The 23,286-nt window shown below is 49.0% G+C and overlaps 1 protein-coding gene across 1 annotated transcript; it reads right to left on the minus strand.

Annotated features, from left to right (window-relative positions):
• Positions 1–4,580: 4,580 nt before the first annotated feature.
• On the minus strand, positions 4,581–11,599 carry Des (desmin). Its single transcript, XM_076866006.2, has 9 exons — positions 10,927–11,599; positions 9,967–10,027; positions 9,767–9,862; positions 9,498–9,659; positions 9,199–9,324; positions 8,373–8,593; positions 7,127–7,170; positions 5,546–5,628; positions 4,581–5,342 (listed from the first exon to the last, which is right to left on the minus strand). Exons 1-9 carry the CDS (start codon positions 11,499–11,501, stop codon positions 5,301–5,303), a joined length of 1,410 nt encoding a protein of 469 aa, XP_076722121.1. The 5' UTR covers positions 11,502–11,599; the 3' UTR covers positions 4,581–5,300.
• Between the last annotated feature and the right edge of the window lie 11,687 nt (positions 11,600–23,286).

Genomic DNA, 23,286 nt, shown 5'->3' on the forward strand with positions numbered 1-23,286 from the left:
AAATGTTCATGTGCACATGTATACATACATACATATACCCTAAGAGTGTGTGTAAAACTGGTAAACCTGAAGAAGGTGGATAGACTATACCAATGTTACCTTCCTGCTAAGCAAACCTAGTGAAGGATACACAGGATCTCACTATATTATTTTTGACAATCACATGTGACCTTGAGGCCTGTGGGATGAAGTCAGAGAGGGACTGAAAGAATCCACAAGTCATTTGGAGGATGGGAGAGGCACTCTAGCCCTTACCTTTTCATCCCTTCCTTCATTCTAGGATGCTGAAGTCAAAACCACACAGCCCAGTACAGCAGAAACAATTTAAATACTGAATTATATCCATAGAGATTAAGAGCCTTAAGGAATAATTTTTTCTTGTAGTTTGCATATATTAAAGATTACTCTTTGTGTTGGGGTTTTGACAAATGCATGGAGTCATACTTGCACCACCCCAGGACCATACAGAGCAGTTCCCCCACCCTAAATATTGCTTGTGAATCCTCTTTGTAGTCAACCACACCCCCTCCACCATCCCCAGGCAACCACTGATGATGAATCGAATTTTACAATGTAAATTGAATTCTAAAAAGGTAAAAATGTGGGAGAAAACATTGCAAACAGAATATCAAGAACAAAGGAATACAGACTGTTTTTAAAAAAACTAATTAAACCTGAAGCTTCCTAACCCCATGCCTCAAACAATCGTGTGGAATGCTGTGGGTAACCTGTGAATCTTGTCTGGTTGGTCAGTTAGTTGAATAAGGAGACCAGATGATCTTGAGTATCTCTAAGCCTCAAGTTTCCTCATCTGCAAAATGAGAGTGGCACAACTCAGAATTTGTTTATTTATTCAACAAATATTTTTGAGTTCCTACTGTGTGCATGGCACTCTTCCAGGAGCTGTGACTATAGCAGTGAACAAATCAGATAAGGATTCCTTTCCCCCAGGTTGCTTATAGTCCAGAAAAGACATTCAACAGACATAAAGAAATTGTGAAGATCGTGAGGAGATAAGTATTTTGGGAGTTAAGTACTTTGAGTGGGGGTGGGAATATGAGGTGGGCTTGTTCTTTCAAATAAGGTGGGTGGAGTTGGAACATTGGAGCTAATCTTGAAGGGGGAAGCAAGCAAATGATGCAGACATGGGGAAAGATGACTTCAGGCTAGGTGAGGATATGCCTCATGGGCTCCCAGAAGAGCCAGCAGGCCAGCAAGGCTAGAGAGAGTGAGGGCAAAGTGGAGGAAACTGGATCAGACACCTGGCAGGCACCAGATGGCCTAGCATCTTGCAGGCCATGGCATTTTTATTCTTAGAGAAATGAGAAGTCATCTCAGTGTTTTGAGCAGAGAATTACATGATCCTACATGGTTGTGATGGTATTCAAATATTATATTAAATATTAAAATGAATATTAACTATTTAAAAGGGCCTGGTACAGAGCCCGGAACATGACTTGTCTCCTGTCTGCCTGTGTCCATAGCTGGGGCATGAATTGGCTTGCATCCAAGGATCCGTGGGCCTGCATGGGGAGGGCACAGGCCCTGATGTGCAACTGGTGCCCTCTCCTGGAGGAGCCCACAAAAACTGAGACAGCTGGAAGCAGTCAGGTTCTGGCCAGGCCAGTCACTCAGAGCAGCTGGCTTCAAGGCACTTGTCTGTCCCTCAGCATGGGCCCCACAGTACCCTGCTGCCTGGCGCCAGGCTGGGTGTGTGTGCTGCCAATAAGCCCTGGCTTTCCATCTCAAGTCTATGGTGTCATGGAAAGATATCTAGGCTCCAGAGGTCAAGGAGCCCAAGGCCTGGTCCTTCTTTGCTACACTCTGCTGTGTGACCTTGGCAGGTCACCCCACCTCTCTGGGCTATGAGGCACTAACTTTCCATTGTAATTGTGTGCCAAGTGACTAACGTGGAAAAATCTCAATATGCGTTCATTGAATCAATGAATGAAGTGGGACCATCAGTCCTTCTCGGTGAATATTTAACTTAAAGAAATGTAAAAAAAAAAAAAAAGTGGTATGTATTTATTCAAGAAATATGTAAACATTCAATGAATACCTACTATGTACTAAGCATTCTTCTAGGTACTCTGTATAGAATAGTGACTAAGATGGATTAAAACCCTCCCTTGGGTTACTGACAATTTAGGTGTTGAATCAGAGGTCACAAATACCTTCCACTTGTACCCTGGGTGAGCTTGTAGTGAGTCAGAGGGGGGATGAATAGAGCCTCAAGGGACAGGGCTGGGAGGGCAGCCAGAGTGGACAGAGGGAAAGTGTCTACGGGGCCCTCGGTTTCTGGAACAGGAATCTATCCATTTCCACCGTCCTCCTTTCCTCCCCTCAGATGGGATAGGAGCTGGCCTGGGTCTGGTTCTTTGGGTTCAGTGGGAAGTTAACTGGTCAGTCCTCTGTAAGCCCTTCTCTTTCCACATTCAGAGTCTTGATATGACCCCAGAGCACCCCAAAGTGCAGGGAAAGGGTTTTCCATGGAGGTGATGGGGTGTGTGTGGAAGGGGCAGGGGACACCGAGTGTCTGGTTGTATGCACACAGCCACGTGAGAACTAAGCCTTCTTTGGTTTCTTTTGCCCATTCCCTGGGTCCCAGGGGGACAGGCCTGGAAGGTTCTACACAGAGAATGCTTCCCCTGGGAGTCCGAGGGTGTTTCTGGCTTCCTCCGGGACAGGTGGGTAGCAGATAGAGAAGACAGGTGTAAAGAGAAGGAAGGGCAAATGGGGAGTTTTCTGACACTGTGGCCAGGCAGGCAGAGGACCAGCTCACTGCCCATCAAGGAGGCAGCGGCGAGGCTTGGGAAGCAGATTTCTGAACTGGGAGTGTTATCCAGGGGACTTCTGAGACCTGACCCTGAGAGTCCAAGATTCTACCCTCCCTCCACCCTAGTGACTAGTCTGTACCCAAGTGTTTTTTGGGGTATGGGGGCTGCCTCCAAAACCTTCCCTGACCTATGTGTCCTTTTATCGTTTGTGGGACAGTTGGGTGCACACAACTCATTCAGAAAAAGGAGCAAAGCTTTAGAAATGTCTCCAAATATCTCCCCTCCTTATCCACCGGGGCCCAGTCCCATCCAAGAATTTCCCTCACAGAGAGGCCGGCTGAGATTCCAGGGCCCCCACAGTTTCAAGGATAAGAAGCCCCTTGCCCGTCCCTCTTCTTCTGCCCAATGTGAAGACACTAGAAATGGCGTTTCTGGCTCTGTGTTTCCTGAGAGCTATGGAGTTTTTCTGTAGGCTAGTTGGAGAATTTCTGAGGCCTACAGGGCTCACCCCATTTGAGCACAGGGGCAAAGGAAATGACCATGTACCCTGTGGCAGAGGTGGGGACCTGGTGTAGAGCCCCAGCCCCTCCTGTCAAAGGGGCCTTCTTAGAAGGAGGGAGGGAGCAACTTGTGAACGAGGGCTGCCTCAAAGCAGGGGAGAAAAGCAGGGTTTCCAGAAAAGGTTTTGGAAGTTTCTAGAAAAGCCAGTTTGGAGCCACAGAGTAGGGAACTTAAGACTAAAACCTCATTGGGTTTATTTCACCCATAGACTGTCTGAGTTTATCATCTTTTTGATCTCACCCTCTTGCCATTTCCTTTAAAGATAGTCCCTCAAAGTTGGGGAGCAACCTAAAGCCTGAGGCCTACATGGAGCCAACAAGTTTCCTAAATCTTTGATCCACCTGGAATATGTTATTTGGAAGGAGTAAAAAGAGAGGCAGCCTTCATGTCCCCCTCCAACACCCTTGCTACTCATTTTCCCCAAACCTCATACAGATCAATTAAGCCTTCCCCTTATATTGATTAATTGACTCCCTTAACATATATTAGAGTTTCATATGTTTATGGGTCTTAACGCTTAAACACTCTGTTTTATTCTATTACTATTTGTGTATTTCCTCTTTGTTAAAATATTTTTGAATTTTCCTAGCCTCATAATACATTTCAATGTTTTATTCCATGATTTTCCTTTTTTTCCATATGTCCTATATTCCCCCCTCCTATCTTCCCTGTTTCTCCCAAAATGTCCCCTTGCCATTTTAATTGATAATTGCACTGCACTGGAATTATAGATGAACTGACATTTTTAGAGTATCTAGCCTTCTTAAGTTAGATCTTTGCATTTTTCTGAACAATGTTGTTTTTCCTGAATTGGACCCTGACATAGAACAGTCTTAGACAGGGTAGGGTTAATAAAGAGGCTGGAAGCTTCTTTGGAGAAGGAACCAAGAACATCCTCCTTCAGAGCCAGTGTGTAGGGAGCTGTGGCTTCCTTCCAAGAGGATAGCCACGCCTCCCACCTTCACCTGCAGGTAGGATAATGGGCAGAAGGGGCCAGTCCAGGAATCACAACCTACCGGGAAATATTTCTGGTTTGCCAACAAAAGCCCCTTGTTTGCTTCCCTGCTCCCAGCTCCCTGCTCCCTATGCCGCGCACATACAGCAACGTTGGGAGGCCCAGGGGACAGTCTGGCTGGGCAGGAAGGTGGCATGGTCCATCTCAGGGTAATGGTTGGTGTGACAGGGCCCTAGACCCCCTGCCCCAGGAGACCAGATAGTTAGGACAGCAGGGGACATGGCAGCTTGTGCTTATCTCTTTATTGTTTCAGTTCAGAGCCCTTGCAGCAGGAGGGGCAGGCGTAGGGAGGTGGCGTCCTCCTGCCAACCTGAGCCCCTCTCTGCCTCTCTCCTCTCCTCTCCTCTCCAGCATCTCACCCACCCTCTCTCCTTCTGCATCTCATGCTCCCACATCCAGCACCTTCGGGGGTTTCCTCTGGCAGCCCCTGCTTTCTAAGCCCACCCTGTGCTAGGGAAAGGAAGGAAGCGGACATGGCCAGGCTCAGGCCCCTCACACTCCTCAGGGGCTAGTTGCCCTGGCCTCTGCCTGGCTTGCTGATGAGGCTGCCCTTTCTCTCTCTGACCCAGGCTGAGAATGGGGGGTCCATGGGGCTCTGTCCTGACACTTCGGGGTCCATATGCCCTGCTCTGGGGCCCTTTCCAAAGCAGAGACTAGAGCCTGAGGTCACAGAGGTGAGAGGGTAGGGTCACCACTCCAGCTGGTTCCATTCAGCCCTGGGCCAGCCTCACCCACTTCCAACAGCTAGGACTCATCATGGGGTCCACAAAGGCCGCTGGAGAGCTCTCTGGGGCTGGGCAGGATGGGAACCAGGAGGGGTGGCCAGTGAGGAAGGATCAGGGGCTGTGAGGGAGGAAGGTGGCTGGGTGTGGCTCCCAGGATGGAAGGAGGCTGGCTTCAGGAGGCGGTGAAGAGGGGGCCAGGATGTTGTCTGAGGGTCTCTGGCTTTAGAGCACCTCATGCTGCTGCTGTGTAGCCTCACTGACGACCTGGGAAGAAAGAGAAGCCCAGTCCAGCCCACTGCTGACCAAGAGGAGTCTCAGCCCCATGCACCCCAACACTGTGTGGCAGTACCTGCTTTGTCCCCAGCCAGGGCCCTGGACCAGCTGAGCTGGTAGAAGACACCTGGCTGACAGTCCCCCAGATACTCTGCAGTCTCCATCAAGAATGAGGGGCCAGAAAACCCACTCACCTCCCCATCCCGGGTCTCGATGGTCTTGATCATCACTGTCTTCTTGGTGTGCACCTCAGAACCCCTTTGCTCAGGGCTGGTTTCTGTAATAGATCCACCACACACTCAGCTTGAGCAAGTCCAGGACTGGGCTGCACCAGACTGAGCACCTACCTCTGGCTACAGTACCCAAAGTCCTGGAAGACTCCCATCTCCCCAAGATGGGCTTTTTACTTCTAGACACTAACACCTGTCCTTAAGCCCAATACCCAGAAGGTGACCCTGTGGATCTTGGGGACAGTGTCTTGGTTGAGATGGGCTTAGGAGTCAACAGGTAGCACCATGTATGCTGGTTTTGGAGGGTGGGGGATCCCCAAGATCCAGGTGCAGCATTCATGTTCCCAACTGCTCCTAGCTTCCTCTCCACCCTGGGCTCCAGGAAAACCCTACAAGAGTTTGTGTCCTGGAACTCTCTTCTTCCAAGATCATTAGACCCCCAAAGCTTAGTCTGGAGGCACCCTTTTGGAAGATCTGCAGGAACCCAGCCCTCTTTAGGACAAGATGAACAGTTTGATGTTTTAATGAAAGTGAGTCAGAACAGGACTCAGTCATGATACATCATGCCGAATCATTGTCCTGCTGTATCTCAATTTCCTCACTGTGAAATGGTGACAATGAGACTTTTCCTATCATCACCACAGAGGTATTGATTTGAAAAGGCATTAAATGATTTTAAATGCAAAAATCACACTTGTTATCTGTATAAACAACTAACTAAAAAGAAAGGTCCTGAGTTTCCTAGAGAGCCAAATTTGGGTCCTTGGTATCATGAATTTGACATTCCTAAGACTTCTTAGCAAGCAATTAGCCTGTGATGAACATTCTAACTGGGTGGAGCAGGGCGTGTATTTTTTTCCTGATGGAAATGAACATCGAAGATATAAGAGGTTTGATCTAGGAAAGGAGAAGCTGCCAAGCACTCCGACTTGCTTTCCTAATGTATCATTAGAGCGTGTTTTTCTGCTCTCTGGGGTTGGAAAGCCATTCGATCTGCATATTACTGATGTTAGGATGGCAGAATGCCTTAAGAGCTCGTTCTTTTCATTGTTTGGCTTTGCTAAGATTTGGCTTCATTTTTTTCAAACATGAATCCAACATCTTGCTCCAGTAAACTGGAGGTTCTCAACAAATAGTCAGAGAGTACTTGGCAACATGCCAGACAGACAATGGGCAGTGGGTTCCTTCTGGCCAGAGAAGGGGAGATGCTCCTACTTCTAGGTCCCCAGAGATACCCCTGGTACTTCCAGAGTTTGGATTCAGAACAGAGACAGTTTCCTGAGGCTCAGTTCTTCTGAAGGTACAAGGGACATGGTCAATATAAAATAAGACAACTTGGTCCAATAAAAATCTCTCTCTTTTTCTCAGACAGGCACTTCATCTGCTTCTATCAAAACTTTCCCACCTAACCTTGGCAGGCCTCTTTCTCTCCCTGGCCTGGCCCCAGCCCCAGGATTTCATCCTCCCCTCCTGGTGGGCTTGGGCAGTATCCAAGCTGGACTCCTGCCCCTGTGACCCCACCTCCACCTCCTACCACACACTCACCTCGGAAGTTGAGAGCAGAGAAGGTCTGGATAGGGAGGTTGATCCTGAAAGGAAAGAGACCAAATCCCAAAGGGTTAAGGACACTCTCATTCTCCTCCAGTCTCTCCCTGTGACCACCCATCAAGGTTCACCCTGACCCTCATTAAACGCAATCCTCAGCTGTCCCAGTCCCACTGATTTCGGCATTCCCACTGCCCCTACAGTAGGGCTTGGGGCCAAAGCCCAACTCTAGCTGTCCCAGTAACTGTCCCTTCTAGAAAGATCACGCATTCCAACCCTGACCTGCTAGCATGACACCCAACCTCTCTGCACCCTGCAGTTCACCAACATTTACTTCTTGCTCCTGGCACTGGAAGAGTATGAAGAGCAGCTGTGACATCATTGTGTGTGCCCACCCTCCAGACAGGCCAGTTCCAGGAGCTGACCATTTACGCCTGGTGCTGGGAAAAGTCAATGCAGCTTTAGCTACCTTAAAAGGTCATCTGTGTAGACGTTATTCTACAAAACCTGAAACCTCTCTTAATGTGTAAGTCCATATCTAAACATGTCTGCCACTTTTTTTTTTTAAATTTCAGATATAATTTTTATGAGTATCAGTGGGTACTTTTTTGGAAGTAATTGACCTGTCTTAAAGCTAAATTTATATACAGTGAAATGGACAAATCGTTAGTGTACAATGATGAGCGTTGATTAATGTCTATATCCACATAACCACCAGTCTAACTCCAGATATGGAACATTTCTATCACCCTAAAGGTTCCCTCACGTCCCTTCCAGTTGGATATTGTCTAGAGGTGCGCTCCTAGTAGCACATCCTCTGTGTCTTCTCCTTTGAGCATGTGTACGTGTGCATGAGTGCACAAATTTCTTCAGCCCTTCTTTTAGCCTACCCACGTGCAAGGCTTTCCGGCTCTTCCTGTCTCATTTGTCTCCATCTCCCCCCTCCCTTTCATCCTCATTCCCTGTTCTGCCTTCATCTCTCCCTTGACTGGCAGTAATATTTTATTACTGATTGTGAAATATGATTTTATGCTGCTTGGTTCCTAATTCTAAAGGTGGATAAGGGAATACTTACATTTCTCTTTTTATAAAAGCTGTTAATTACATCACTTTTTACCCTGGTGGCCTTGATTAATTCTCTGCAATGAGCAGAAAGGTGGCCTTGCGTATAAATTTGCTTTCAGGTCTCATGGAGGTGATCTGGAGCCCCCCAGCAACCTTCCCTAGCCTCTGCCTTGCTCCTCACCGGCTCTCCTCGCCCTCTAGCAGCTTCCTGTAGGTGGCAATCTCCACATCTAGGGCCATCTTCACATTGAGCAGGTCCTGGTACTCGCGCAGATGGCGGGCCATCTCATCTTTGAGGTGCCGGATCTCCTCCTCCAGCCGTGCGATGTTGTCCTGGTAGCCGCTGGCCTCACTGGCAAAGCGGTCCTCCAGCTCCCGCATCTGTCTCATCAGGGAATCATTCTGCAGGGGTGAGGGGAAGCTCAGGTCAAGAGCAGGCTCAGAACATGCTCAGAGAAGAGGACTGTTACATGGGCCAGGCTTGGACTGAGAACCAGGAACCCAGAGGTGAATAAAATAGTTTCTAACCCCAGGGAGGTCATAGTCTGCAGGAACATAGACTTCAAGGGTGTGGCTACAGGACAGAGATTTGGCCTGGGCGTGGCCTCTGCCACTCCCTTTCTGGGCCTCTTGTTTCTACCCATCAGCCAGACTGGAAAGAGACATGGCCTTGGGGATGGGTGGTAACTCTAGAGAGTCATGTCCAGGGGTTTCAAAGGCTTCTTAGCCAGGAAAACATGAACTCAAACGAAGTCTTCTGTGGACACTCAAAGAATAAACAACATAAAAAGGAGCATCTATGTTTGATAACCCCACCCCTACACAGGGAGATGCCCTAGGAACCGTCTGAATCCTTAGTGCCCAACTGGGACCCACCCATCTGGTTTTACCCCTGTTGTAGACTTGAGGAGGAGGCCCAGAGAGGGTCTCTACTAGATCCAAGGTCATAGAGTGAGGGTGTGAGCTGTAGAAATGGGCTGGGTTTGTGAAAGTAGGCGGAGACTCACAGTGCCTTTGAGAGCATCAATCTCGCAGGTGTAGGACTGGATCTGGTGCCTGTATTCCATCATCTCCTGCTTGGCTTGGCGCAGTGCATCATTGTTCTTATTGGCTGCCTGGGTCAGATCGGACACCTGAGGGCAGAGAGAGGGTCCCTGAGATAAGCAGGAGCTGGATGCAAATAGGGTGGACAAGGAAGCATGGCACTCTGGGCTCACCCTCCTTCATGGATATGGCTATAAGCAGCACCTCCAAACTGGGATTGAGGGAACAGAGGTACCTGAGCCCCCCGGGCCAGGCCACCCACCTTGGACTTGTACCACTCTTCAGCTTCAGAGATGTTCTTAGCTGCGATGGTCTCGTACTGAGCCCGGATGTCCCTAAGGGCAGCTGTGAGGTCTGGCTTGGACATGTCCATCTCCACCTGGACCTGCTGTTCTTGAAGCTGGGCCTGCAGCTCACGTATCTCCTGCAGGTTGTGGTTGGGCTTCAGTCCCCTTGCAGGCCCCCCCAGGGGACCCTGGCACCCCCCCATTCCCAGCTGCTTTCACCATTATCCCAAGAACCCCCAAGTACCTCTTCGTGTACTTTCTTAAGGAACGCAATTTCTTCGTTGAGAGATTCAATTCTGCGCTCCAGGTCAATGCGGGCTAGAGTGGCTGCATCTACATCCTGGAAGAGATCCAGTATAAGGGTCAGTGATAACCCAGGCCCGGCAAAGGGACACTCAGGAGGGACAGAAGTGGGAAGACTCCTGGGTGACCAAAGAGGCTTACCGCTCTGAAGGCAGCCAGATTGTTCTCTGCTTCTTCTTTCAGCTGGATCTCTTCCTGCAGCCTGACCAAGACAGATAGGACAGACAGTTACTGGGATAGAGTTGCCACTACTGACAGATCAGGGAGTGGACTCAGGACAGAGGGAGAAGGCCTGGCTGATGGGTAGAAACAAGAGGCCCAGAAAGGGAGTGGCAGAGGCCGGTCCATGGGGGGTGGGGGTGGGGGGGACAGGAAGTGGCCAAATCTCTGTCCTGTAGCCACACCCTTGAAGTCTATGTTCCTGAAGACTGTGACCTCCCTGGGGTGAGAAAGTGTATCTATTTTATTCACCTCTGGGTTCCTGGTTCTCAGTCTAACCCTGGCCCATGTAACAGCTTGATTAATATTTGTGACTTCGGTGGCAGGAGGGTGACTGCTCATTTGGAATATCAGAAGCAAGACCCATGAATATACTTAGCCTTTTCATATTGGATGTTGGTGGAGCCTACTAACTAGTGCTACGTAATTTTCCCAGACCCAGGGCCTCCTGCTCACTTTCCCCTCTATTTCAGCTTAACCTTGTGATGCCACAGCCTCTGGGAGGCCCAGGAGTCAAGCTCCCCTCTCCCTGCTCCTCCCCTCCCCAGGGCCTCATCACAGTTGAGCTGAGAGTTTCTGCTGACTTTCCCCCACTTCTCAGTCTGTCCGGCTTTCCCACCCCCCACCAAACTCCCCTCTCTGCCCCTATTCTCCAGTCCTTCCATCTCTGCCCCACCACCCGCCAGCAGCTTAGATTCCCAGCTGCCCTCAGGGCACCAGGCCTCTGATTTCTATCCCTTGATCTACCTCCCCAAGATCTGCTGTGTGGAGGGGAGCACCTGCGAAAGGCCTGGGGATTAAGGGGACCTTGGCCCGGAAAGGAGTGTGCTGACAGTGGAGCCCTGCCCGGGGGAAGAGGGTCTGGGGCCGCCGGGCCCTCACTTGGCCTTGAGACGCTGCAGGTCGTCGATCAGGTTGTCTCGCTCGACGTCGACGCGGGCACGCTGGTTGGTGAGCACCTCCACCTGGCGCCGCAGCTCGCGCAGCTCCTCCTCGTAAAGCTCGGCGACTCGCGTCGGCTCGCGGCCCTTGAGCCGGTTCACCTCGGCGGCGAGCGCGGCGTTCTGCTGCTCCAGGAAGCGCACCTTCTCGATGTAGTTGGCGAAGCGGTCATTGAGCTCCTGCAGCTCCACCTTCTCGTTGGTGCGTGTGGTCAGGAACTCCTGGTTCACCGCGTCGGCCAGCGAGAAATCCAGCAGCTCGCCCGCGCCGTAGGAGGGCGCCCGGGTCGACCCCAGCCGGCTGGCCCGCAGCGACCCCAGGCCCCCGGCCCCGCCCGACGTGCGCGACACCTGGTACACGCGGGATGTCACCGAGCTCGAGGAGCCCTTGGTGCCAAAGCCTGCGCGAGGGAACACCGGCGAACCCAGCGGGGAGCCGAGCGAGAAGCCAGGGGCCCCGCCGAAGGTGCGGCGGTAGGAGGACACGCGCTGGCTGGACGAGTAGGCCTGGCTCATGGTGGCGGCGCGGGCGAGGCTGGGTGGGCGTACGGAGGAGGCAGCGGGCGGACAGCCGGCTGGAGAGTGGTTGCGGAGAGGGGAGACGGAGCCCCTAGCCGTCCGCACTATTTGTAGCCCTCCTGACATCAGCCCCCGCCGCCCCTCCCCTGACAGCTGCAGGATCCCGCTGTCCTGCCAGGAAAGGGCGGCCGCTTGGCCGTGGGGGCGGGGAGGCCAGCTCCCCCGAAGAGGCCTGAGCCCCTGAGCCGTGCGTGCAAGGGGCTGAGAAGCGCTGCAAACAGACAGGCCTGCCAACCGCTTCACCAGGGTGATGAGCTCTCCTGCAACCCTAGGCGGGCCCCCTGCCGCCTCTAGGTGCCTGCCTTGCCCTAGGGGGAGAGCAAACTAGACTTCCATTTAGTTTGAGGCTCCCCTTTTTTCTCCAAGGAGAAGCTTTAGCTCATTTGAATGGACAAGGCCTGTACCCAAGAAAGGTCCCAAATCACCTTATTTCTAAAGATTCTCTGGAGGTTTGGAAGGTTCAGGGAAACACCCAGAGTCCACTGGCCAAACCAGAGGGGTCTCTAGGCAGGCAAGGAAAGTGGGAGAGTGCCTGGCTGGCAGAGAACAATCCTGGCCAGAGCTGGCCGGCCCTGAATGTCCTTTGGCACGTGGATTCTAGCTCTGAGCCTCAGTTTCCCTCTGGAGTCTTCTAGGCCCTCCTCCTCCCCCTGCTGGGGGGGGGGGCTCGAGTTTATAAGCAGCAAGATGATTACCACAGAGAGTCTGCTGAACTCTCCGTTTCCAATTGCAGTGTAGTCCCACCTCCGCACCAACTTTGCCTGGCTCCTGCCCCCTTGTCCCCCTCACCTCTTCTGTGATTCATCCCCCTACTCACACCACCCACACCCACTCACACCAGGGGTTTGTGTTTTGTCAGGAGCCGTGTGTCAACCCAGCCATCTCCCTGGCAGCAGCAGCTGCCAACCCTAAATACCAGAGCTGGTATTTATAGAGGAGAATGCATGGGCCCGAGAACAAGGTGCAGGAGAGGAGTTCTGGGGGTGGGGGCCCAGCACCTGAGGAAGCTCAGGCCTCAGAAAGTTGAGGACAGCCGGGATTGACAAGCCCAGTCACATCCCACCCTCATGATGGTCAGGCCCCCAACAGGAATGAAGCCCGAGAGAGGGCTTGCCCATTCCTTCACAGTCCCCCTCAGCAAAACCACTTGCTGACCCCCAAAGAACACCCACAGTTCTCCATCCATTGGCTGTGTCTCCTCACCTCCACCTGCTGGACTCAGGCCTTTCCTAAGCCTGTTCCTTCTGGAATGCTGACCCTGGGAATAGAACCCTGGATTAGGAGCTCATAGCTGGTCCTACCATCTATCTACCATGGCTGGTCTTGCCAATTCCAGTACCAACAGTTGCTAGAAGTTTCATTCTTCACCTCTCAGAGCCTCAGGAACCTCAGCTATAGAGTGGGGCTGGTCAGCCTTGCCAAGCCTACCTACTCCATAGGGATTAAGAGGTCCAGGCAACAATAATGCACATTGCAATGATAATAACAATACCTTACAGGTACTGACCACCTACAGTGGACCACTCTACTGAGCACTTCCTACTTGTGACCAGCAACCCCTTTCTCACTTGGTTGCTGAGGAGGCTGTGGGGCCATGCTTTGGCCTCAGGTTGGGTAACAGTGTGCCAGGTAGATTGAGAAAGGCTTTGTAACTGCTGCCTTTTTAAAGCCCTTTCACATTAAGTGTCTAATTTTTTTATCCACAAGACAAGCTTACGAGGTGGATGGGAGTTCCAGATATTCTTATCCAACCTTCGAGTCAGTGCAAGCTGTTGTGTTGTGGTTATTTTTGTGTCTCAGCTCCCAAACTAGTCTGCATGCTCCTGGAGGATTCTGGAGGCTGTGTGGATACTTAACACATCCCAGGCAGCACCATCCGTTGTCCTTGTCATTCAAAATAGGTCTGCAAGCTTTTCTTGCCCATCCCTTTATTTTGATGACAAATGCTGCACCTCCTTCCCACCTCCCACCCCCACCCCAAAGACCAGATATGTAACTCTGATCCCAGCCGGTCCTATTATTGCATCCCTTTGACTGTAGTGATTGGCTCAAGAAGTGGGCCCTGAGCAGGGCCCATCCTGGAATTTAGAGCTGGAACTGGATTTTCTAAGCTAGAGCCTGGAGTGGTGGGTGTTTCCTGTTCCCTGGGAGGAGTAGGGAGACACAGAGGTCTATGTGCAGGAGGCAAAGAAACCTGGAGAGAAGTAGTCCTCAATTCCAGCACCTGGGACTCTGCTTCCAGTTCAGGACTTTCCTTAAATTTCACAGCACCTTTTATGTCCTTCCTGACTTTAGGCTACTAAGCTCTCCTGGTCCTCGGTGTTGGTTTTGGTCACTTACAGCCCAAAGAACCCAACTAATCCATGTAGGAGATTGCACACCCATTTCTATGATGTTACTGAGGACATTTCTGGGACTCCTCTCAGCACACAGTCTCCAGACCACATAAGGCAATTGGCTTTTTGACCAGCTTGAGGCCTCAGTTCCTTGGTGAAATGAGGCAGAAAACAAATAAATAAACTGTGTCATCTACTCTCTAGTCAAAATCAACAACCACCAGACTTGGCGCTGAACCACTTGGGACAGTTTCCAAAGTTTAGTTCCACCCTGTGGATTTGCTACCATGGAGGGCAGCAAAACAACACCCTGGGCTTGGAAGGCAGGTGGAAGAGGAGCACTCCAAAACATGCTCTGAGAGGGACAGCACCTCAGGAATAAGAGTTTAGCCTCCCCAGGGGGGCCTACTAAGGACTAAGCACTAAAAATCATCACCATTTATCTGGCTGAGTAATGTACATGGCACAAAATGCACAAACAGGTATGAAGTCAAAAGTAAGTCTCTTTTGCATTTTTGACACCGAGCCACTCGGTATCCCTCCTCAGAGACAACCAGTCTTGGGCCGTCTGTTGGTGTCTCCTTTCAGAGATGCTTGACATATATACCAGCACATTTTGTATATGGAACCCTCCCTTTAAAAAAAAAAAAAATTCTTTACATACTGTTCTGAGTCAAGCTTCTTTCTCTCTCTCTCTCTCTCTTTCTTTCTTTTTGGTGGGGGGGACAGGGGAGGTACCAGGGATTGAACTCAGGGGCTCTTGACCACTGAGCCACATCCCCAACCCTATTTTGTATTTTATTTAGAGACAGGGTCTCACTCAGTTGCTTAGCACCTCACTGTGGCTGAGGCTCTGAGACTGGCTTTGAACTCACGATCCTCCTGTCTCAATCTTCCGAGCTGCTGGGATTATAGGTGTGCACCACCGCGCCCAACTTAAAGCTGTTTTCAATGAACATATTTGTTAGAGATTGTTCCAGCTTAGTACATTGACAGCTGATTCATTTCTTTATTGTGGTGAAAAATACAAAAAAATAAAAAATTAAATTGGCCGTTTTAGACATTTTAAAGTGTGTAGTTCAGTGGCATTAAGTACATTTGTACTGTGGTGCAATCATTATCATCAGCCACCTTTAGAACTTTTTCATCTTTCCAAACTGAAACTCCATAACCATTGAAAATAACTCCCCATCTCCCTTCCTTGCCACCCCTGGTTATCATTGACAGAAAGTAAACTGAGGCACAAAACATTTTTGAAAAGTGATTAGTGAGGGCTGGGGATGTGACTCAAGCGGTAGCATGCTCGCCTGGCATGCATGCGGCCCAGGTTCAATCCTCAGCACCACATACAAAGATGTTGTGTCCACCGAAAACTAAATAAATAAATATATTTTTTAAAAAAGTGATTAGTGAATTCAGCAGCTCCAAATCAGAAGGAGATCAGGAGGTCCATGGAGGAATGAGAGGAGGAGGTGTTTACAAATATAAAAGGAAAGCTAATAAAATCGTTGATTGGTTACAGCTGTATGGCTGCTTTATTTTGTCTTTCAAACGAGGAAACTCCCTAATTATATAAGTTTATTGGTTGCTTCTGATTTATTAACTTATATTGTTTTCCTTTAGTATATGTATTTATAAGAAATATACTTATTTTTGCAAATTGAGCAAGGATTAGGTTACTTTTGAGATCTAAATGGTTTTGAAGACAAAACCAGTTCAGAGCAACCCAATTCAAAAAATTGGCAAAGATTTTGGATAGACATTCAACAAAGAAAATGTAAAGACGACCAGTAAGCACATGAGATGTTCAGCATCATTGATCATTAGGGAAATGCAAATTAAAACCACCATGAAGTATCTACCATTTTATACTCACTAAATTTTATATGGATGGCTATTACAAAAATAAATAAATAAATAACTAGTGTTGGGAGGGATGTGAAGAAATTGGAACCCTTGCACATTGCTGGCTGAAATATAAAATGGTACAACCACTCTGGAAAACAAAATAATTGTTTCTTTAAAAAATTAAACATAAAATTACTATATTTGATGTAGTAATTATACTTCTGAGCATATACCATAAAGAATTGAAAGCAGAGATTTTTAACAGATATTTGTACACCATAACTCATATCAGCATTCATCACAATTACCGAAAGATGGAAACAACCCAAATATTCATCAACGGATGAATGGATAAATAAAGTATGATATTACATGAAATGGACTATCATTCACCCTTTTAAAAGCAAGGGATTGTATAGAACTGGTAGTGCACACCTGTAATCCCAGCTACTTGGGGAACTGAGGCCAGGAAGATTGTAAATTCAAGGCCAACCTGAGCAACTTAGTGAGAACCTGTCTCAAAATAAAAAATAAAAATAAAAATAAAAAAGGGCTGGGAATGTAGGGTAGTCATAGAGCTCCCTGGGTTGAATCCCCAATACCACACCAAAAAAAAGCCAGGCAGGGGGGTGGCGGGTGAGGGTGGATTTTGATACATGGGATATATATGAACCTTAAAAATATTATGCTAAGTGAAATAAGCCAGTCACAGAGGAAAAATATATGATTCTTTTTGTATGAAGTACCTAGAGTATCAAATTCTTAGAAAAAGAAAGTTGGATGATGGTGTTAAATGAAAATGACCTATGAAGAATGTCTGAGCAGATAAAACCACTTAGACACCATAAATATCCTAATTCTTGCTTCGTTTGCAAATATAAGTGAAACTTAATTGGTTTTATTATTTGGAAATACCTATATTAAAGGAAAACAAAACTTAAGTACAACCAGTCAGGAGCAGCCAAGAAACTTACGTAACTAGGGATTTTCCAATTGGAGAGACTAACATCTCCAATGTTAACTCTTCTAGAACATGAACATGGGATGCCTCCAGTTATTTCAGCAACATTTTACATTTTTCAATGTACAAGTCTTATGCCTCCTTGGTTATATTTATTGCTAAGTATTTTATAATTTTTGATGCTATCTTAAACAATACTGTTACTAATAACTGAGAAGCTCATATGGGGTTTTTCCCCTTTATTCTGTGAAATGTGGTGTATTACATTGATTCACTTTCATATGTTGAACCATCCTTGCATCCCAAGAATAAATTCTATTTATTCGTGACATGTAATTTTTTAATTTGCTGCCAAATTTGTTTTGCTAATATTTCATTCAGAATTCTTACATCAATGTTCATAAGAGATACAGATCAGTAGTTTCCTTTTAGTGTCTGTAGGCCTTGATATCAGGGTAGTACTGGCCTCATAAAATGACTAAGAAGTATTCTCTCTGTTTTTACTTTTTGGTGTATATTCTTTAGAGGTTTCATAGAACTCACCAGTGAAACCATCTGGTCGTGCACTTTTCTTTGTTTTGAGGTTTTAAGTCATTCTTCTTAATATCTTCATCTGTATTTTGTTGTATGGATTTGGTGTAATTTATTTGGTTTCTTATTGATGGACATTTATGTTGTTTTTAGTCTTTTGCTATGATAAACAATACTGATGTGAATACCTTCAGGATACATGTTTGAATATATAAATTTGGTAAATTATTTATAGCATAAAACAGCCACATAGTTTTATGATCACACATCTTCTTTAGTATTATGATGTCAGAGAGGAGAAGGGTCACCAAGACAGACCATTTCATTCAGGATTCGTCAGAAAGTGGGTACAATTTATAACTTGTGTATATGGTACAGTGTCTTGCACAGAGTGTACTGGCAAAAAAATTCTGTCGAATGAATTAAAGAAGAAAAACAGTTCTGTTCTTTGTTTGAAATATTCCTGGGTGGCTCAAATCTCATCAAGTCTTAGAAATTTAAGGTTGTCCTGTAATCCTAGTGGCTTGAGAGGCTGAGACAGGAGGTCACAAGTTCAAAGCCAACCTCAGCAAAAAGTGAGGCGCTAGTAAGACCCTGTCTCTAAATAAAATACAAAATAGGGCTGGGGATGTGGCTCAGTAGTTGAGTGCCCCTGAGCTCAATCCAGGGTAACACCACCCCCCCCCCAAAAAAAAAGAGAAATTTAAGGTTGGACCCACAGGTAACAAGGTTAACCACTATCATTTTCTCCTTCTCATAGAAGGCTTAAATCTTCTCTACTACAATTGCAGCAAGCTTGTCCCACTTATTCCTCTTGGTTTCTTCAGTAGTCCATTCCATTCCATGAGGGGTCACTGGGTACCTAATATGTCTTCATTGTGGGCAGGGGTCAGTTCTGCTGGTAGAAAGCCATTCATTTTATTTATTATTACTATTCATATTATTATTGTTTTGTAGTGCTAAGAATCAAACCCTCGACTTCACACATACCAGGCAAGCCCTCTACCACCCAGCCACATCCTCAGCCCAAACCTTTCCTTTTATTTGAAACCAGGTGATGTGTCTATGTTATGCCACTTACTCTAACCTAGGAGCCAGGGCAAGAAGGACCTCTCTTTCATAGCTATTCCCTGAAAATATCAGGAGGCAGTGCTCCCATGCCTTATGCAATACTGCCTATGCACAATTCCCAACTCTCTCCCGAGCCTGAACTACTGTACGAGCAAGACCCAAACCCATCATGGCCTCCAAGGCCCCACGGGATTGACCCGCCCATGTTGCCAACCTCAACTCACTCTCCTCTTTTACAGGCTCTTTTCTGTTGGTGATGCTACCACCTCTCTCCAGCTTCCAGACCTAGCATGTGCTGTTCCCCGTCTTCTCCCAACTCCAATGTCTGGAGGGCTAAAAAATGCCTAGGCAGATATCTGAGCCTCACAGAGGGCTTCCTAGTAGGCAAGGGCTCTGGATACCCATAGGATATCACCATATTTCATGGATGGCATGGACAAGGGACAGGTCACTGGTATAGGTAAAGAGTTGGCATGATGAGTCACTGGTCTGGCTAGTATGTGACACTTGGAAAAGGAAAAGCTGAAAGAGACCCAAAAGAAGAGAGCCAGATTCTTGCCCTGTCCAGGACAAGGACAAAAATCTCACTTACCTCAGGATATCAGGTGTGAGACAGTGTTGATCCTTTCCACGGTGTGCCCTCCCTCCACTGACTGACACCCCACCTGTCTTAGTCTGTTTTGCATTGCTATAACAAAATACCTGAGGCTGGGTACTTCATAAAGGAAAGAGGTTTGTTTAACTCACAGTTCTGGAGGTTCGAGAACATGGTACCAGTATCTGCATGGCTGTGGTGATGCTCTTATGATGGATAGCATCCAATGGTGGGGGCACATACAGAAGAAATCTCATAGCAGGAAAGGAAGCCAAAGAGTGATTCAGAGTTAATCTTACTCTTTTTTTTTTTGAACTGGGGATTGAATTCAGGGGTGCTTAACCACTGAGCCACATTTCCAGTCCTTTTTTATATATTTTATTTAGAAACAGGGTCTCTCTGAGTTGCTTAGCATCTTGCTATTGTTGAGGCTGGCTTTGAACTCATGATCCTCCTGCTTTAGCCTCCCAAGCAGCTGGGATTACAGGCATGTGCCACTTGCTGGGCCTCATCTTACTCTTAAAACCACTCCCTCTTGTGGAAACTCACGGGGGTTCCATGAGAACTACCTTCATCGCTTTTGAAGGTGGGGGTCCCCGTGACCTATCTCCTGTTAGACCCCACCTCTTAAAGATTCTGCCACCTCTTAACATTGCCACACCAGGGACCAAATTTCCAGCACATGAACCCTTAGGGGACAAAGCACCTCCAAACCTTACTAGTACCTCCAAGGACACATTTGCTTCTTCCTCCAGGGCCCAGTCCTCTTTCTGTTTCCCAGCCAAGGAGCTCATGCTTCTCTCCTGGGCCAGGTTGGGCCAGGAGGCAGCCATTATAAAAGGGAGCCTTGGGAACAGGGTGGGGTGAATTCTAGGAGCCTGGGCTTTCGTCGTCAGCGTTAGTACTTAGCTGGAGGGATGGTCAGAGACACAGCCTGGATGGGAGCATGAGTGGTCCCCCAGAGGCCCAGTTATGGGTGCTCACCCTCGGGGTTCAGCAACCTGCCATCTGTGTAACTCAGGCCAGTCCTTTTCCTCTCTGGTCCTGGGATGACTTCTGTGGGAAGGGGGACCAGGCCAGCTCATCTCTGGGGTACCCCTGACTCTGACATCCTGAGTCTCTGCGCCACAGCATGAGGGAGGAGGGTCACCTCCTGAGGCCTCCCTGCCCAAGGCCACCTCCCTCCAGCAGCCCCTTCCAGGATGCCCCCAGCCACCTTCTCACTGTAGCAGCTGCTAAACCTGCACTGTCTGCTGGGGCCCGAGTGACTGTAAAAGGGAAGGAATGTCCAGAGGCAATTGTTTCTTTCTGATATCACCCTGAGAAGGGGGAGGCTGGAGAGTTGAGGGCCCAGCCTGAACGATGTCAAGATTCTCCCTGAAACTCATCTGTCTCCTGCTGCACCGCCCCCTCTTCCCCGGGCTCCGCCAGCAAACCTGCCACTCGCCACCATCTGCCACCCTCCACATCTGATTGGCTTAAGACCTTCAGACCGTGTCCTCCTGCTCCCGACTTTGCCCAGGTCCTGTCCCCAGACCCTTTTCTGGGCCCCCTCCTTTACGGCTCCCCCACCCGATTCTCATAAATCCCTCCTCCACTCACCCTCCTCACCCCCTCTGCCCCACTCCAGCCCCTTCCTGCCCCCCCAGCTCCTTTTACAGACATGGAGCATAGCGGGTTTTCTGCCAAAGTAGGAGAAGTCTCCCGCTACTCTCACCTCCACCCCAGCCCCCAACTTCTACCAAATAAGACATCGCTGGCATGAAGGAGGTTAGGAGGAGGAGCCTGAGCCTCAAGGGCAGGCGCTCTGGGGATGACAGAGATGGTGAAGGTGACAGTGCCTCATGGACCATCAGTGCCATGTAAACATCAGGTGTTTTTCAGCAGAAGAAGCAGGGAAGGGAGGACGGGATGGAAGGTTAGCGGGAAGGAGAGGGCGCTTTGCTAGCATTAAGGAAGGGACTGGAAGGCCTCTGCTGTATTGGGAGCACGCGGCTGGGAACTGGAGGTCAGGGGAGCAGAAGACCCCAGTCCTGGGCCAGTTCTGGGATGAACTGTGTGACACCAGACTGGTCACTAACCCTCTCTGGATCTCCTTTCTCATTGCATACAGTGAATACCTCAGACACCTTTCCCTATCCTGATCCTAAGGAGAGGAATGAGAGACTCAATTTCTTTTTGTAGTTTGGGGGCCTCTCTGGGAAGCCTGGTCTGAAGCCTCTGTGCTCCCCCAAGATTCACCATAAAGCAGGACCCAGATTGTGGGCACATCCCCCAGACTAGAACCAATGCCACATACCGGTGAGACGTGGCTACTCCAGCCAGCAGAATCGGAGTCCACCCCTCCCTGGACACAGCCCCTCTCCCTCCCCAGGCCCTGTTTCTTCCTTCCTCCCAGGCTTCCACCCTTACTGTCTCAGCTGCTGGTCCTCCCCAACCACCCACTGCACCCCAACTCCCTGCCAGCTCTCAGTCTCCAGTGGATGTCTCTGAACCTCTCTGCTCATCCCCCTGAGTCCCACTCAGGCCTGAGCCTTGCCCAAAGAGACAGACCAGAGCAGAGGAGCCCCTTCCCCAATACAGCCACCACCCCCCAGGTGGAAAGGAGGAATCTCTTTGACCAGCCGGGGGCATCAGGGTTTGAGGGCCGAAGAGGAAAGGGGGTGCAGAACCCAGGGTGGGAGAGAGGGAGAATGGAGAGCTATGGCAGACTTGGGGTACAGAGCCCTCCTGGCAAGAGAGCGCCCAGGTTCTTCCGCCAGCCCCCGACTCACAACCTGGGTTCGCTCATGGTTCAACTCTAATGACTATTTATTTTTATTTTCATTTATTTATTTGTACTTTGCCATGCTGGGGATGGAACTCAGGGCCTCCCTTGCTAGGCACCCTCTACCACTGAGCCACAGCTGGACACTCTTCACACCTTAACCCAGGTGGAGACAGAGAGGCCGCCTCATTCCTTCCCCGGAGATCCCTGTCGGGGTCTTAGGCGTCACTCAGCCCTCTCTTTGGCCTGATCCATCCCCATTCCTTTCGTCTCTCCTCATGGGCTTTTTTGGTTCCAGGCCCTCCTGTTTGGTCATATTCCTTCTGTCCTGGGCCCTTTCCAGGTTTCCTACATCCCTCTGAGGCTGTAGAGTGCTTTAAACAGGGCCTGAGCAGGCTGGCAATGACCTCACAGGGCCACTATGCACAGCTGCTATTTATAGCCTTATAGATCATCCTCCTCTTCCTCTAACCAGCTGAGTCACAGTCAGCTTGGGGTCCACTCAGATCCCAGGGCCTTCTCTGACACTCCAGACCACAGCCCACGGTAGCACCCTAATCTGTTCTTGCTGGTGGGGAGGAAAATTTATTCATCAAATCATCTAAACACTCAATGAAAGTGAGCCCTGGGTTCCAGAGGACACCCCTTCTTGGGGCTTACTGTTACGTATTCTTAATAGTCTCAGCCCTTTATCCTTCTGTCTTCTCACGCCTGCTGGACAGCCAGTCAGTGACCGAAATCCCATTCACCTCTGCAGAAGTATGGGGAGGAACTGGGGAAGAGGCTGACGGGCTGCTGCCTGGGTTCAAATCCTGGATCTATCACTCCTGGGTTAGTTTTTTCATCTCTCTGAACCTCAGTTTACCCATCTGTAAAATGATAATAACAGCATAGGGTATTGGGAAGATTAAATGAGAAACCTCTGTAAAGCGCTTAGCCAGTCCTGGGCGTGCAGGGAACACTCATTAAAGGCCAGTCAATACAAATGTTTATCCCCTTTGACTAAGAAGGAACTGTTTCAGGGAGGTCCAGGGACTTGCGTGAGCCCTTACTTAAGGTCAGCAGGTATGGGGCCAAGATTCAGAGCCAGGATTGCCTGACTCTAAAGCTCTTATTCTACCAGTGTCAGTTATTGAGCACTTACTGTATATGGGCACTGTATCATGGTCAGCTGTCATGTAAACTCAGTGGGTCTCTAATCCTCACAGTATTGTGTAACTGTAAAGCAACTACTCTTATTATCCCCAGTTGACTGCTGTGGGTACTAGTTTCAGAGAGGTGAGAGAAGTTCCCTAAGGTGCACAGCAAGTAAAAAACAATGCCTGGATTTGAACCCTAGTTGGTGGCCCCTGGAAGGCCTACGTGGGCTCTCAGCTTAGCACACATTGATTTGGTAGGCTCAGCCCAGGGTCTTCCCTTTTAAACTCAGCCCTACTGAGGGGTCACCACAGGAAGAAACCCCACATCCTGCCATGCTCCTCTCCCTACCCAGCTGCCTTCCACAGAGGGGCTTGGCTACAGAGGGAGGTCGTCAGGGAGTCAGGGCCCATTGGCAGAGGAATCTGGCCTCATCCCACAGGAGGGGCGGGCACCGAAATTTCTCATCCGGGAAC

The sequence above is a fragment of the Callospermophilus lateralis genome, chromosome 9 (assembly GCF_048772815.1).
Source record: "Callospermophilus lateralis isolate mCalLat2 chromosome 9, mCalLat2.hap1, whole genome shotgun sequence".
Classification (NCBI taxonomy): domain Eukaryota; kingdom Metazoa; phylum Chordata; class Mammalia; order Rodentia; family Sciuridae; genus Callospermophilus; species Callospermophilus lateralis.

Bases quoted from the DNA above. Each gene is read 5' to 3' on its own strand.
- Des (XM_076866006.2), bottom strand. From the start codon at position 11,501: ATGAGCCAGGCCTACTCGTCCAGCCAGCGCGTGTCCTCCTACCGCCGC. The intron at 9,660-9,766 runs GTACTTGGGGGT...CACAACCTGCAG, and splicing joins TTAAGAAAGTACACGAAGAG to GAGATACGTGAGCTGCAGGC. The intron at 5,629-7,126 runs GTGAGTGTGTGG...GATCTATTACAG, and splicing joins CTCTGCTCTCAACTTCCGAG to AAACCAGCCCTGAGCAAAGG.